Below are 14,450 nucleotides of genomic sequence, written 5' to 3'. Positions count from 1 at the left end.
ATTGGCTTTTGTGTGTGTATATATATATCAATTCTAAATATTGTAAGGCAGTTTGTCGTGTGCGTATCATGGACACGCATGCTTATATCGCCTTCCGTTTCCCTACCACGGTTGCGCTTTAAAACCAACAGCGCGCGCATGCGATCCCATAGATGAGATGAATACATATATATAGAAAAGTATCAGTCATAGCTCTCGTAGTATAGCCTTCTGAGCCGTTTCCCTTTTCTTTTTCTTCTCTTTTTTTTCTTTGAAAGAAGTCCTATTTGGGTTATTATAATTACACGAAGGTATTTCGCCCTCGCCACCAGCAGTACTTGAGATAGCAAAAATCGACTGCCGCGGACAACATCAGTCCCTTTCCACATAAGTATGAGGCTCGGAGCAGGAGCTTTGGCGCTTGAAAGTAACCGTTGGCTTGACGAACCAACCGACTGAGCTACCTTTCCGGGCAACATTGAAGGATCACGAGTTCAAATCACGTGTTATGTTCCTTTATTTTCCTTTTTTTTGTCTTTCTTTTAATGTATTTTCCTTCCTTTTATCACTGTACGGAAACCCTCCTAAAAAAAATTATATATCCTCAATTATGTGTGGCCACACATGTGCAGGTCATAAATACCAGGTTCTCTAGCCGAGTGCCATCCATGCGGTATAACCGAGCTCAGATTGGTCCACCTTGACTGATCAAATAGGGCACTACTGTAGGTTAAATGAGGCGTACAACTCCTGCAGGACCCGCCGTGGTTGCTCAGTGGTCATGGTGTTAGACTGCTGAGCACGAGGTCGCGGGATTGGACCCCGGCCACGGCGACCGCATTTCGATGGGGGCGAAATGCGAAAACACCCGTGTACTTAGAATTAGGTGCACGTTAAAGAACCCCAGGTGGTCGAAATTTTCGGAGTCCTCCACTACGGCGTGCATAATCAGAAAGTGGTTTCTGTCACGCAAAACACCATAATTCAATTTTTAATTTAACTCCTGCGGGGATGGTAGAGTATCCGTCTCCAGTGCAAGAGGACCGTGATTCAAATCCCGGTGCCGCGCAATTCTCCACCGGGAAATACAAAAAAAAACCGTGTGTTGAGAAAATTGCACAAACAGGCCTGGAGTGCGGCCTGATCCCGGTGACCAGAACCGGTAACGCACTCTCTCACCAGAGCAGGATTGGCCACCCTGGTGCAGTACTTGGCCACAACCTCCTATATGAATACAACAATCAAACCCCGGCCCTCAGTCCCCAGCAGCCGCGAAGCAACTGACCACGGCGGCGGTCAGATCTGTAACGCTGCAGAGGGTGCTAAGAATACCTGGCTCCGGACAGGCCGCCATTGGAATCTGAACCTGGCAGCGTTTAACGTTAGAACGCTATCTAGTGAGGCGAGTCTAGCAGTGTTATTGGAGGAATTAGAGGGTAGTAAATGGGATATAATAGGGCTCAGTGAGGTTAGGAGGACAAAAGAAGCATATACAGTGCTAAAAAGCGGGCATGTACTGTGTTACCGGGGCTTAGCGGAGAGACGAGAACTAGGAGTCGGATTCCTGATTAATAAGGAAATAGCTGGTAACATAAAGGAATTCTATAGCATTAACGAGAGGGTGGCAGGTCTTGTTGTGAAACTTAATAAGAGGTACAAATTGAAGGTGGTACAAGTCTATGCCCCTACATGCAGTCATGATGACCAGGAAGTCGAAAGCTTTTATGAAGAAGTGGAATCGGCGATGGGTAAAGTCAAAACAAAATACACTATACAGATGGGCGACTTCAATGCCAGGGTAGGCAAGAAGCAGGCTGGAGACAAGTCAGTGGGGGAATATGGCATAGGCTCTAGGAATAGCAGAGGAGAATTATTAGTAGAGTTTGCAGAACAGAATAATATGCGGATAATGAACACCTTTTTCCGCAAGCGAGTTAGTCGAAAGTGGACGTGGAGGAGCCCGAATGGTGAGACTAGAAATGAAATCGACTTCATACTCTGCGCGAACCCTGGCATCATACAAGATGTAGACGTACTCGGCAAGGTACGCTGCAGTGACCATAGGATGGTAAGAACTCGAATTAGCCTAGACTTGAGGAGGGAACGGAAGAAACTGGTACACAAGAAGCCAATCAATGAGTTAGCGGTAAGAGGGAAACTAGAGGAATTCCGGATCAAGCTACAGGACAGGTATTCGGCTTTAACTCAGGAAGAGGACCTTAGTGTTGAAGCAATGAACGACTATCTCATGGGAACCATTAAGGAGTGCGCAATAGAAGTCGGTGGTAACTCTGTTAGACAGGAAACCAGTAAGCTATCGCAGGAGACGAAAGATCTGATCAAGAAACGCCAATGTATGAAAGCCTCTAACCCTACAGCTAGAATAGAACTGGCACAAATTTCTAAGTTAATCAACAAGCGTAGGACAGCGGACATCAGGAACTATAATATGGATAGAATTGAACAGGCTCTCAGGAAAGGAGGAAGCCTAAAAACAGTGAAGAAGAAACTAGGAATAGGCAAGAATGAGATGTGTGCGTTAAGAGACAAAGCCGGCAATATCGTTACTAGTATGGATGAGATAGTTCAAGTGGCTGAGGAGTTCTATAGAGATTTATACAGTACCAGTGGCACCCACGACGATAGTGGAAGAGAGAATAGCCTAGACGAATTCGAAATCCCACAGGTAACGCCAGAAGAAGTAAAGAAAGCCTTAGGAGCTATGCAAAGGGGGAAGGCAGCTGGGGAGGATCAGGTAACAGCAGATTTATTGAAGGATGGTGGTCAGATTGTTCTAGAGAAACTGGCCACCCTGTATACGCAATGCCTCATAACCTCGAGCGTACCGGAATCTTGGATGAACGCTAACATAATCCTAATACATAAGAAAGGGGACGCCAAAGACTTGAAAAATTATAGACCGATCAGCTTACTGTCCGTTGCCTACAAAGTATTTACTAAGGTAATCGCAAATAGAATCAGGAACACCTTAGACTTCTGTCAACCAAAGGACCAGGCAGGATTCCGTAAAGGCTACTCAACAATAGACCATATTCACACTATCAATCAAGTGATAGAGAAATGTGCAGAATATAACCAACCGTTATATATAGCTTTCATTGATAACGAGAAAGCGTTTGATTCAGTCGAAACCTCAGCAGTCATGGAGGCATTACGGAATCAGGGTGTATATGAGCCATATGTAAAGATACTGGAAGATATCTATAGCGGCTCCACAGCCACCGTAGTCCTCCACAAAGAAAGCAACAAAATCCCTATAAAGAAAGGCGTCAGACAGGGAGATACGATATCTCCAATGCTATTCACAGCATGTTTACAGGAGGTATTCCGAGGCCTGGAGTGGCAAGAATTGGGGATAAAAGTTGATGGAGAATACCTTAGCAACTTGCTATTCGCTGATGATATTGCCTTGCTTAGTAACTCAGGAGACCAATTGCAATGCATGCTCACTGACCTGGAGAGGCAAAGCAGAAGGGTGGGTCTGAAAATTAATCTGCAGAAAACTAAAGTAATGTTTAACAGGCTCGGAAGAGAACAGCAGTTTACGATAGGTAGCGAAGCACTGGAACGGGTAAGGGACTACATCTACTTAGGGCAGGTAGTGACCACGGATCCGGATCATGAGACTGAAATAACCAGAAGAATAAGAATGGGCTGGGGTGCGTTTGGCAGGCATTCTCAAATCATGAACAGCAGGTTGCCACTATTTCTCAAAAGGAAGGTGTATAACAGCTGTGTGTTACCAGTACTCACATATGGGGCAGAAACCTGGAGACTTACGAAAAGGGTTCTGCTGAAATTGAGGACGACACAACGAGCTATGGAAAGAAGAATGATGGGTGTGACGTTAAGGGATAAGAAAAGAGCAGATTGGGTGAGGCAACAAACGCGGGTAAACGACATCTTAGTTGAAATCAAGAAAAAGAAATGGGCATGGGCCGGACATGTAATGAGGAGGGAAGATAACCGATGGTCACTAAGGGTTACGGACTGGATTCCAAGGGAAGGGATGCGTAGCAGGGGGCGGCAGAAAGTTAGGTGGGCGGATGACATTAAGACGTTTGCAGGGACAACATGGCCACAATTAGTACATGACCGGGGTAGTTGGAGAAGTATGGGAGAGGCCTTTGCCCTGCAGTGGGCGTAACTAGGCTGCTGATGATGATGATGATGAGTCTGCCGCGACAGGAACCCACTTGTTCGCCAGTCTTCACAAGGCGATGTTGTCGCCGCGTTATTGTCCAGGCGCCAGATGTGGCGCGTGACACGTCGATTGAGTTATACTTGTTGGGGGGCTAGTTGGTGCATGTTTCCAGAAGAGGGTTGTAGCGCCAAAAAAAGACAACACATAGCAAGCGAGACGGGACAGGCGTCCCGTCTCGCTTGCTGTGTGTTGTTTTTTTCGGCGCTACAACCCTCTTCTGTATACGTCGATTCGTTACTCATTCGAAGCTGCGGCATTCTTTGATGGTTTTTAGCATTCAAGTCTAGAGACGTTGCTGAAAACCAGCAAGGTCAAGGCGCCGTCTGCGATACCCTTTAATGTATGCGCCAATTTGTATATTTCTGACATCTTGTCAGCTGCGCCCCAAAGAGCCAGGACGTGTTGTATTTACGAAACGCAGGGCTCTGCGGGGTTTTGAGCACGGGCAGCAGGGGCCTCTTTTGCTGCGATCGTGCTCACCAAGGGGTTGCCAAACAGTTAGCGAAGTTTCTCTTTAAAAGTGTCCCAGCGTGTTAATACGTCTTCGTGGGTTCTGTATCGTACCTTTGGGGTGCCGCTCAGGTAAAAAAAAAAGAACGTTAGCGAGCATGATCGTTGGATCCCTTCTGCTATAAGGGCTGACGCGTTCGTAAAGGCTAATCTACTCTTCCATGTCGGTGCCGTTCAAGTCAGAAAACGGGACACGGTCGCCAGCCTGCAAAAGCGTCACGATTGGAGTAGTCTGACGACTCGTATCTGACGCTGGTGGGGTTCGATGTACAATGTACAATGTACAATGTACAATAGAGAGTTCGATGTACAATGTAGCGACCGCTGCGGAGATCCATGGCGGGGACGGGAATCGCAAACTTCCACTAAAATGCTACGTGTGGAAAGACACAGAAAGAAAAGACTATTTATACTGAATTTACAACAGCAGCATATACCGAGACCAAGATGGAAACCAGTTCGCGCCTAGCCGAGATGCTCGTCTGCGTCTTCATTTGCGCCATGTCTCTTGAGCGTCTGTTGTATCGCAACATTATGAAAATGGTCACCATGAACTAAATCTCCCAAAACCGGGTATTGTTTTTTTATGTGTACCCGACACATCTATACAGGCGCAAAAGCTCAAAGCATGGTGGTTGATAAAGCAAGATGCTATTTGTGTGCCAGCTGGTCACTAAGTGAAAGAAGGTATGGTGTGACGTCATGCCACGAAGAAAGAAAAACTAGATGCCTTGGTGTACCACTTCGCAGTAGCAAAATATTCGCAGACAGAATATTTCACATGACGGTCTGCTATTAATAAAGAACGAATTTGAGACTAAGGTGCTGGCTAAGGTACTTGAGGTAAAATGCAAGAAAGTACTTAAGACAACAGAAGGGAACGAAGAGGCTGCCTACCAACTGCATACCAACTAGCCCAACAGTATGTTCCTTTGAAAGTTTGTAGTAGCTGTGGTCATCAAAACTTGTCCGAATATTCCTATTAGGACCACACTTATGCGTCATTGGGTTCTTGCCACAACACGCACACACATTTATCCTACGGAATCGAAACCACCGGCTAATGCTCCAGGTTTTATCCGCCACGTAACAATCCTAAGACCAGCCCCACTGTTGACGTAATAGTCCCCGAAGACTTAAATAGTTGCAGTGAAGATCAAGATATATTAAAACAAACCCTGTATTTCGGCGTGCAAGGAAATCATGCTGAGCACTCAAATATATTTCGAAATTGTGAGCGACGTTAAAATCGAGTTTGCATGATGAGATGTACAACTAGTGCCTCCAGCTCTAGTTGGTTTCCGGAATTAGATGGTGCCCTATTGTTTTTACGGGCTGTATAATTGGTAGAACTACCGATCGATCGTATCGGGAACTATCTGGCAAAATTTTAATTTCTAATACTCTTATTACAAAAACTGAACAACACGTAAATGTCTCAAATTCTGTTTATCTTTGTAGCTAGTAACTACAGTTGCCGCAAAAACATTCACCGACGATTACGATACTCCCAAACACGAAATTGGATCGCAGCCCTATGCGTGTTTTCTTTCCGCAATATATTGGCTGGAGCGGACAATCTCTCGTACGGCACATTGAAAACGAGGCGAGGTGGGCGACCACTCTCTCGCTTTTCCATACATCACGAGAGGCAGCGCCTGGTTGACGTGTGGGCGCGATTCACAGCATCCGCCGATGACACACCTCCGCTCATACAGCGCTTCGTTTCCATATAGGGTTTCGGTGGACGCGATCGCCGCACGCCATCGGTAAGCAGAAGAGGGTGCGATACTCGGGCGCCATCTTGTAGCGGTCGTCCCCGCCGAGCCCGTCTTGCGCGGCATTACGCTTTTATTCTCACGCTTTCGCCATAAATTCACCCTCCTCCGCTTTCCTTCACGCGCTCTCTTCGCTATGGCCGTCTTTCACCCACCGCTGCGCTTCGCGTTTGCACTTTCATCCTTCGCTGCGCTTGTTCGCTCGGTTACGGCAGGGATGACGCCGACGCGAAAGGCAGGAATAGGCACCTAATATATGCGCTCTAAAATGCGTAGTGTGATGTCGAAAGGCAAAGTTAGGAGACCATAGGTTCGGGGATGTAAGCGCATCCCTGCGCTTTCTGGTTCGGATACGCCTAGGTTCGATGAAAGCTACTGGCACATGAGCGTTTTAGTTTTTGCAATGTTCCAGCAGGCTTGTTTGCCCGATTTAACAGCGCGATTTGCAAAAATATTTTCCGCGCACCACAGAGCGTACAAGCCCAAGCACTTCGGACGCGTCTGGGCCTCCCTAGGTGTTCTTTGATAGGAGCAACGATTGTCATTGCACAGGAGCATCGAATCACCACTCATCGTCGTTGAGACGGTAAGAGTGAGGTTCGGCAAGTTTCACAGCTGCTGTCCCGCCATCCCACCATTTAGCCGGCTTGCCAGCGCAAAAACCAGAGGCTACGTTGTGTTGTGATTTGTGACGGTATTGTGACGAGACACCGTGACTGGATACCATCCGGCTTCAGGCATGCAAAACGTCCAACATCGGCATTGTGGTGTCTCTGGCGAATTCAAGTGTGTCCCTCAGTTCCTGGGATTGCTAAGCAGGCAGACTTGTCACCGCTAGCCCTGAAGCAGTTGTTTCTGCTGCTCCTGAACAAGTGTTATTTTGACAGCATACACATTTACATGGACGGTGTAATGACGACTAATGGTGTAGCATATGAAAGAGATTTCATTAAAAAAATCAGGCTGTAACCATCTCAGGATTGCTGCAGACGTTAATGCGATTATCATTATTTCTTATTGCGTCTGTGCAATTCATGAACATTTTATGTTAAGGTGATTGTGACAATGATTCGTCATAAAAATGGCCTTCGCGTTGGCGTCGACAGCTGTCGAGAGATAGGTTCTGCCTGTATTTTGCATTGACCGACAGACGTGAACGTGATGCGCGCGCAGGTGGAGAGGAAGTTGCAAACTCGCCACAAGCTAACGGCACGAGGAAACAACCTCCAGTCAAACATGACAGTAGACTGGGCTGGTTAGACGCTCGTTAGTGATAGGTGTGCGCAACTATGGAAGGACGTGTCACACTGCTATAGAACCGAAAACGGGTGGGCGCGTTGGAGTAAAGAGAAGTAACGAGGCTAGAAGATTTAGTCAGTCGCTGCCTTCAGGCATTCGTGGCGCAGCGCTGAAGGGTCGGAATGCCTCGCTTGGGGAAGCCGTCTGACGCGAGTTCGAACTTCCAGCACCGGAGAAGTTTTAAAGGATGTTCAAGGGTCGAGGTACACGGTTAGTTAGAGACCGACCTGCGAAACAGAAAGTGGGCGAAGCGTACTTTAAGAATGTTAATCGAATTATTACTTGCAGTAATGCCACCGAACAGACCACTTTGACTCACCGATCACGTAGTCGTACTTGTCAAGGAGGAAGAGCTGGTCGATGACCAGATCGGTGGGCAGGTTTACCAGGTGAAATAGGGACACCATACCACCGAGAAATAGAAGCAGTCCTTGAAAACCGAAGTCAAATAAGGCGAGGGCGTGGGCCGCCGTGTCCCACGCAAGGTCCATCAAGAAAAGCATCTTTTTGCCAAGCGTTTTTCTGCAAAACAGCACACGCGGACACTTGCTTGCAGACGAGGCAGCTGCTTACGAGTGCGTGGCGGATGACGGTCACGTGGTAGATCGCTATTAGCGATGAATAGCTCGCCCTCTGCAATAACTGGTACTTTTGCTTTCCGAATTTCCGCTAAAGCCAGAGCAGATGCACCTCGAAGCGCTTCCGGTGGCGCGCCGGCAGGGACGCGTTTCACGTGCTGAGACTGCAAGTAGAATCCGTTCCTTTTTGGAACACAGAGCGAACAGCCTGACATGTAATGTGGTGCGGACGTTTCCAGTGAGGCTCTCAGAGTACATTTCGCTGGAACTGGCATTGCGGATACATATTGTCAGCCAAATCTGATCATCGATGATTGCAAGCATGAACACCCTGCGCAATCGGACACGCGCTAGTGGAGCCTTTCCGCTGGTTGACCTATTTCAGGCAATAAGAATATATGGTGTGGCAACTATTTACCATTAGTTTATATATAGCGTCGCCTTTTGTCGATAAACGACGTGCGTTCTGCCAAGAGGCCTCTATCGAATGTTGCGGTCGGGTGAAATTTTTGATTTAACACCCACGTTGACCAGCGGCTGTGGGCGTACGCTGCAAAGCAAAATGTAGTGGGTTTATTCGCCGACCGAAGGAACAGCCTTCCGACGGGATGAGATGAAAAATGTTTCTGTATCAGTATTTGGGTGTAATTTATAAGTACTCATGTGAAAAACAAATTATGAGGTGCCGTACACGAGCGTATAGTTCATAGCATACTGTGGTTTGGATGGAACTGGAAATATTTCCAACTGTTGTGACCACTAGCTTTTCTGGCATCTATGAATTGCTGAAAATCAAAGCATAACATCAAGTGACATCAAAAACTTCTCTTAAACGACGCACATTTTTAAAACGTGACTAATAGTTGTTATAGAAGAAAGGCAGCGACGATACGACACGCTCTTCAGTTTCTGCAAAGAAACGCGACTCAATCAATCGAGTAAATCTTATAGTGCCAAATACCAACAAACCACCCCAAAAACATGCCAAGATATCAGAGCACTTTCAGTAAAGAAGGTCAATAAGATTGTTGGAACAGATTGTTAGAACAGTGGGCATGGAAGTGCAAGGACAATGCAGACCAAGCCAACATCTTTCCGTTCTTTGATGCAGATGCTGATTGTTGGATCCATTTGGGATCTATCGTCCGGCTTCGTCAGTGCGCAGCTGTGCCAGCCGCATTGCGCAATCTAGGGCGCTGAAAACTGCCACCGGCTACCGACGGTGAACTCGCCTTCCTGTAAAGCGCCAGCACCTTTTTTTTTTGCTGCACATCAGCCGGAACTCGACGCCTTACTGTCCACCGCATCGAACGGGCCACATCAGCAACGCGCTTTTTAAGCGACCGTTTTCCCGTGGATTTCTTCAGTGGGCATGGAAGTGCAAAGACAATGCAGACCACGCCAACACCTTTCCCTTTTTTTGATGCAGGTTGGTCGCCCCCTTTCATTTTACTCTAGAAAGTCAAACGACGTTTGCTTACTTGTACTTCAATGCCCAAATGTTTCGTTCGCGTTATTGTGCGAGTGCGTTCACGTTGCCAAGCTGTTGTTTATGTCTGGTGATATTGAGTTAAATCCAGGGCCATCTAGGGAAGATCCCTCTGGTCAGAAATAAAGCCAACTTGTTGCTCTCATGCAATCGCTGCATGAAAAAATGGATAAAGAACATGATGAACTTATGAGTGCCCTTAACGAGCTGAACGAGGCTGAGCAATCACTTGAGGGGCGTGTTTCCAACATAGACGGCAAGCAGGCTTCTTGCAGTTGAAACTAGGTTATCATCGGCCGAAACCACAGTCGGACAAAGCTCAGAAGCCGAAGTAGTCGCTGTTAACCAACGATTTGATGATTTTGAGGACCGTTCCCGCAGGATTAACCTTATATTTCACGGCATTAGTTACACCAGCGCGGAAACATGGGCTCAGTCAGAGGGCAAGATTGTTTCCCTTCTGAGTTCCACAATAAATCTAAACCTAAATTGCAGTGACGACCGCCTGTCTTGTGCGCACCGACTCGGCAAATACGTCCCTGGGAAATGCCGACCTATTATTGTTAAATTTATTTCACTGAAACTTCGGGACTGTATGCTGGCGGCAAAGCGTAATCTGAAGAAATCTGGAGTGGATGTGACCGAAGACTTTTGCAGAGCGACAAGAGCTATGAGGAAAAAATTGTTTGATTATGGCAAATCTTCTGGAAAGCAATTTTAAATCCGGCATAATGAGCTCTATATCGGCAAAAAGTGCTACGTTTACTGTTCAGCTACCGACCGTGTTTGCGTCCTTGAATATGGTAATTGTGCTTCCGTTTTGACAGATACATCACCTGCATCGACGTCGGCTTCTGACAATCAGTTGTTATCCTAACTAAAGGCCCCGCTACTCACCGTGATGTATCTTTTTTATTCACGAGTATTAGAAGCATTGTCAATAAACGTGAGGGACTGTCATAAGTCTTGGACGCATGCTCCGCCGATGTAGTTCTACTTACTGAAACCTGGTTATCGTCAGGAATTGACAGCTCTGAGCTATTTGAGTGTGAAAAAAAGTACGCGATTTATCGCTGTGATCGCTCCGACAAACACGGTGGTGGCGTGCTCATTGATGTGGCCGATAATCTTGTGTTGCATATGATTGTAACTAACTCAGACTTGGACTTTGTGTTTGCATTTCCTTCAACCACAAAAATTTTCTTTTTGGCGCATGCTACCGCCCGCCAAATGCTGCTTCAGATTTCAGTAAAAAATTACATGATGTGCTTAATTACCTAGTTCCACAATTCCCACGCTCCTCATTATTTCTCTTGGGTGACTTCAATATGCCTAAAATTAACTGGTCTGGCCCTGTCCCGGTTGTATCTGAAACATTACCTGGTGTTTCATCTTTTGCTACCTTGTGCTTAGACTTCAACTTCACTCAGATCGTTTCCCAGCCTACTAGAATTGGTCCTACAACGGCTACCATTCTTGATCTCATCTTGACAGCAGCACCCCGTCTTGTACACTCGATTTCATACATGCCTGGTATAAGTGACCACAGCCTTATTCATTTCGTTATAACAACTTGCAACACGCGCCAGACTTCGACAATAAAAACGTTTAGAAATTACAAAAAGGGAGATTGTCTCAATTAATAAGGAGCTCGAACTATTCTTGGATGGCTGCATTCGAGAATTTTTCGATTGTATAGTGGAAGAAAACTGGATTTCCTTTAAAAATAAGTTTACAAGTCTCATTAACAAATACATACCATTACAAAAAATTTCAGGTAAACAACGGGCACCTTGGTTTAGCACAACCTCAAAGAGGCTACTGTACAAGAAAAGCGTCTTTTTCGTTTATGCGAAGTCCAAACAGTCTTGCTCGCTGGCGTGTATATCGTGATAGTCTGTGCTCCTATCGCATCGCTATCACACAGGCAAAATATTTTTTTTCTGGAGAGCACACTCCCTTCTCTTCTTTCCACCAACCCTTCCAAGTTCTAGAACTTTGTTAAACCTGCACAAAGCCGTGCCATTTCTCTTGTTGACTCTGCTGGGCACGTGCTGCGCAATGAGCAATGTTGTACTGTCCTGAATAACGTCTTCGCGAGTGCGTTTACAAAGTCACCTGCCGTTGTCACGCCGCAGCTGCATAATAGCGATTTCTTTCCCATGGATGCAATTGTAGTGAACTTTGAGGGAATAGCTAAATTAATTGAGAAACTAAAGCTTTGGTCTTCATGTGGTGACGATGAAATTAATGCAAAGTTTCTGAAGAACACGATAGGTTGCTCTTCAGTTTTCCTGTCATACCTCTTCACACAGTCCATTGAATCTAGTATGCTGCCATCAGATTGGAAGGTCGGGAAAGTGGTGCCACTTTGTAAATCCGGGAACACGCATTCTCCTCTCAATTACCGGCCAACTTCTTTGACTAGTATCCCGTGCAAACGTTTAAAACATGTATTTTACTCTAATCTAGTCTCATATCTTGAATCTAATGACTTTTTTAGCTCCTGTCAACATGGATTCCGGAAAATCTATTCCTGTGAAACACAGCTTCTGTTATTTACTAATCACATCGCAGCAGCTCTAGACCGAGGCTCGTTTCTTCATAGTGTTTTTCTTGACTTTTCTAAGGCTTTCGACAAAGTACCTCATCAACTACTACTAAAAATCAGCACTTTGAAAATTGACCCTAACATCCTCAAGTGGATCGAATGCTTTTTATCTAACCGAAACCAATAAGTTATCGCTAACAATCACGCTTCCTCTCCGTGTCCTGTTGAATCTGGCGTCCCTCAAGGTTCCGTTTTAGGACCAGTACTATTCCTGATCTACATAAATGGTCTTCCAGATAACTTTAACTCTAGTATAAAACAATTTGCTGACGACTGCGTTATCTATCGCGAAATAAATAACCCTAATGATACTCTTGTCCCTCAATCTGACCTAAATAAAGTATCTGAATGGTGCAATAAATGGTCAATGACCCTTAACATCAGTAAATGCAAGCACATGACATTTTCGCGAAGCACTAATGCCTCAATGTCTTCAGAATACAGAATTGATCACATCGGACTGGAGCACGTGTCTGCCTACAAGTATTTCGGTGTCTACATATCTGATGACTTGTCATGGCATGCTCAAATTGACTACATCATAGGTAATGCAAATCGCACTTTCGGTTATTTCCGACGCAATGTTTTCCACGCTCCACAGCGCCTAAAATTAATGCTTTATCAAACATTCGTTCGTCCGAAACTCAAATACGCGTGTGCAGTTTGGGATCCGGCACACCGCACTCTCATTCAATCCATAGAATCCCTTCCAAATCGATCAGCTCGTTTTATTATGTCGAACCATTCACGTACCGCTAGTGTCTCCCAGATGAAATCGTCACTTACCCTTCCTGACCTTCAAACTCGGCGCAACATCTCGCGCCTTTGTTTTGTTCCACAAAGTGTTCCATCACCATTCATTGAATCAGCAACTCATTCCGCAGCCAGTGTACTTACCCTCCCTTATCGGTTACAGCAATAAGGTAGCTGTTCCTCTTTGTCGCACTGACATGTTCCTGCATTATTTTATGCTGAAACCTGTTCTGAGTGGAACCGCCTTCCCTCTTCTATCGCCACCTTAGCCGATGCGTCATCATTCAAGACCGCTGTGACAGATCATCTTTTAAAATGACTGGAATTTTGCTGGTTTTTTTCCTTTTATTTTGCTGCTCTTACTGCATGTTTATCTTGTCCTTGTGTTATACGCTTGAATGCTTTTTGTTTGTAAACCATGTACCCACCCCCTCTGTAATGCCCATTCGGCCCTGAGGGTATGATAATAAATCAATAAATCAATAAATAAATAAATAAATAAATTGCTGTAACGACGCTTTAATCTATGGCCCACGCAAATTTTCTACCCCGAGAAGACGATCATCGAAGTGATTCATTGCTGACCTCTAACTAGATATTCGCTGCCCGAATTAGTATAAAGTCGCTGCAGAAGCCATCTCATCAGGACGGTCTGTGGTAATGTGTTAGTACTGACTCAATGTAGCGACACAAGGTATTGCCACCATCACGACGAGTTATGTCTGATACCTGTACTCCAGTGAGATTCGGCGCCATCTAGCGCCACCGCCGCGATGCCTGCGCGTGCCGTCCAAAATGCCTGGCTCGATGGTGTGCCACCTCGTGGTACTGCCGAGAAGTCGGGTGTGGCCTCCGAGGCGCGAAGCGACGCGCACCAGTGCCTGCGAACGCTGAGGATTGTTCTCTCGTTTGCTGCACAATAAGTGCCACATGCTTAGACGCCCTAGTTCGCAAGACTGTGGTGTTGCGAGTTGCGGCTTCAAATGCAAGTTCACCCGCCGTCAGGGGGCAGCTACAGTATTCGACGGCCTTTCAATAACCGGCCGTCTCAACAATAAACGTGTGCTTCGCCTCGGTACTTAGCTGCGTCCCTTGATGCCAACATTGATAGCTTCAGGAAGCATCTGTGGGTTTATTGACCGGTTGACTTCGCCAAAAAAGACCACCTTCTCGTGACGCCTGTGGCAGGAAGGACGTTCCACATCCGCCGCCAAGGTCTGTGAGGGGT

General features: G+C 46.1%; 1 protein-coding gene across 1 annotated transcript in view; it reads right to left on the bottom strand.

Moving 5' to 3' along the window:
- LOC142591514 (4-pyridoxate dehydrogenase-like) overlaps window positions 1-8,198 on the bottom strand; it is a 68,735-nt gene extending 60,537 nt beyond the window's left edge. Inside the window, exon 1 of the mRNA XM_075703836.1 lies at window positions 8,111-8,198. Coding sequence (XP_075559951.1) covers window positions 8,111-8,198 — 88 coding nt within the window. The remainder of the gene's footprint in view (window positions 1-8,110) is intronic.
- Between the last annotated feature and the right edge of the window lie 6,252 nt (window positions 8,199-14,450).

The sequence above is a fragment of the Dermacentor variabilis genome, chromosome 8, assembly GCF_050947875.1.
Source record: "Dermacentor variabilis isolate Ectoservices chromosome 8, ASM5094787v1, whole genome shotgun sequence".
NCBI lineage: Eukaryota > Metazoa > Arthropoda > Arachnida > Ixodida > Ixodidae > Dermacentor > Dermacentor variabilis.
The sequence above is the reverse complement of the archived record's forward strand: the minus strand, read 5'-3'. Positions and strand labels throughout refer to the sequence as shown.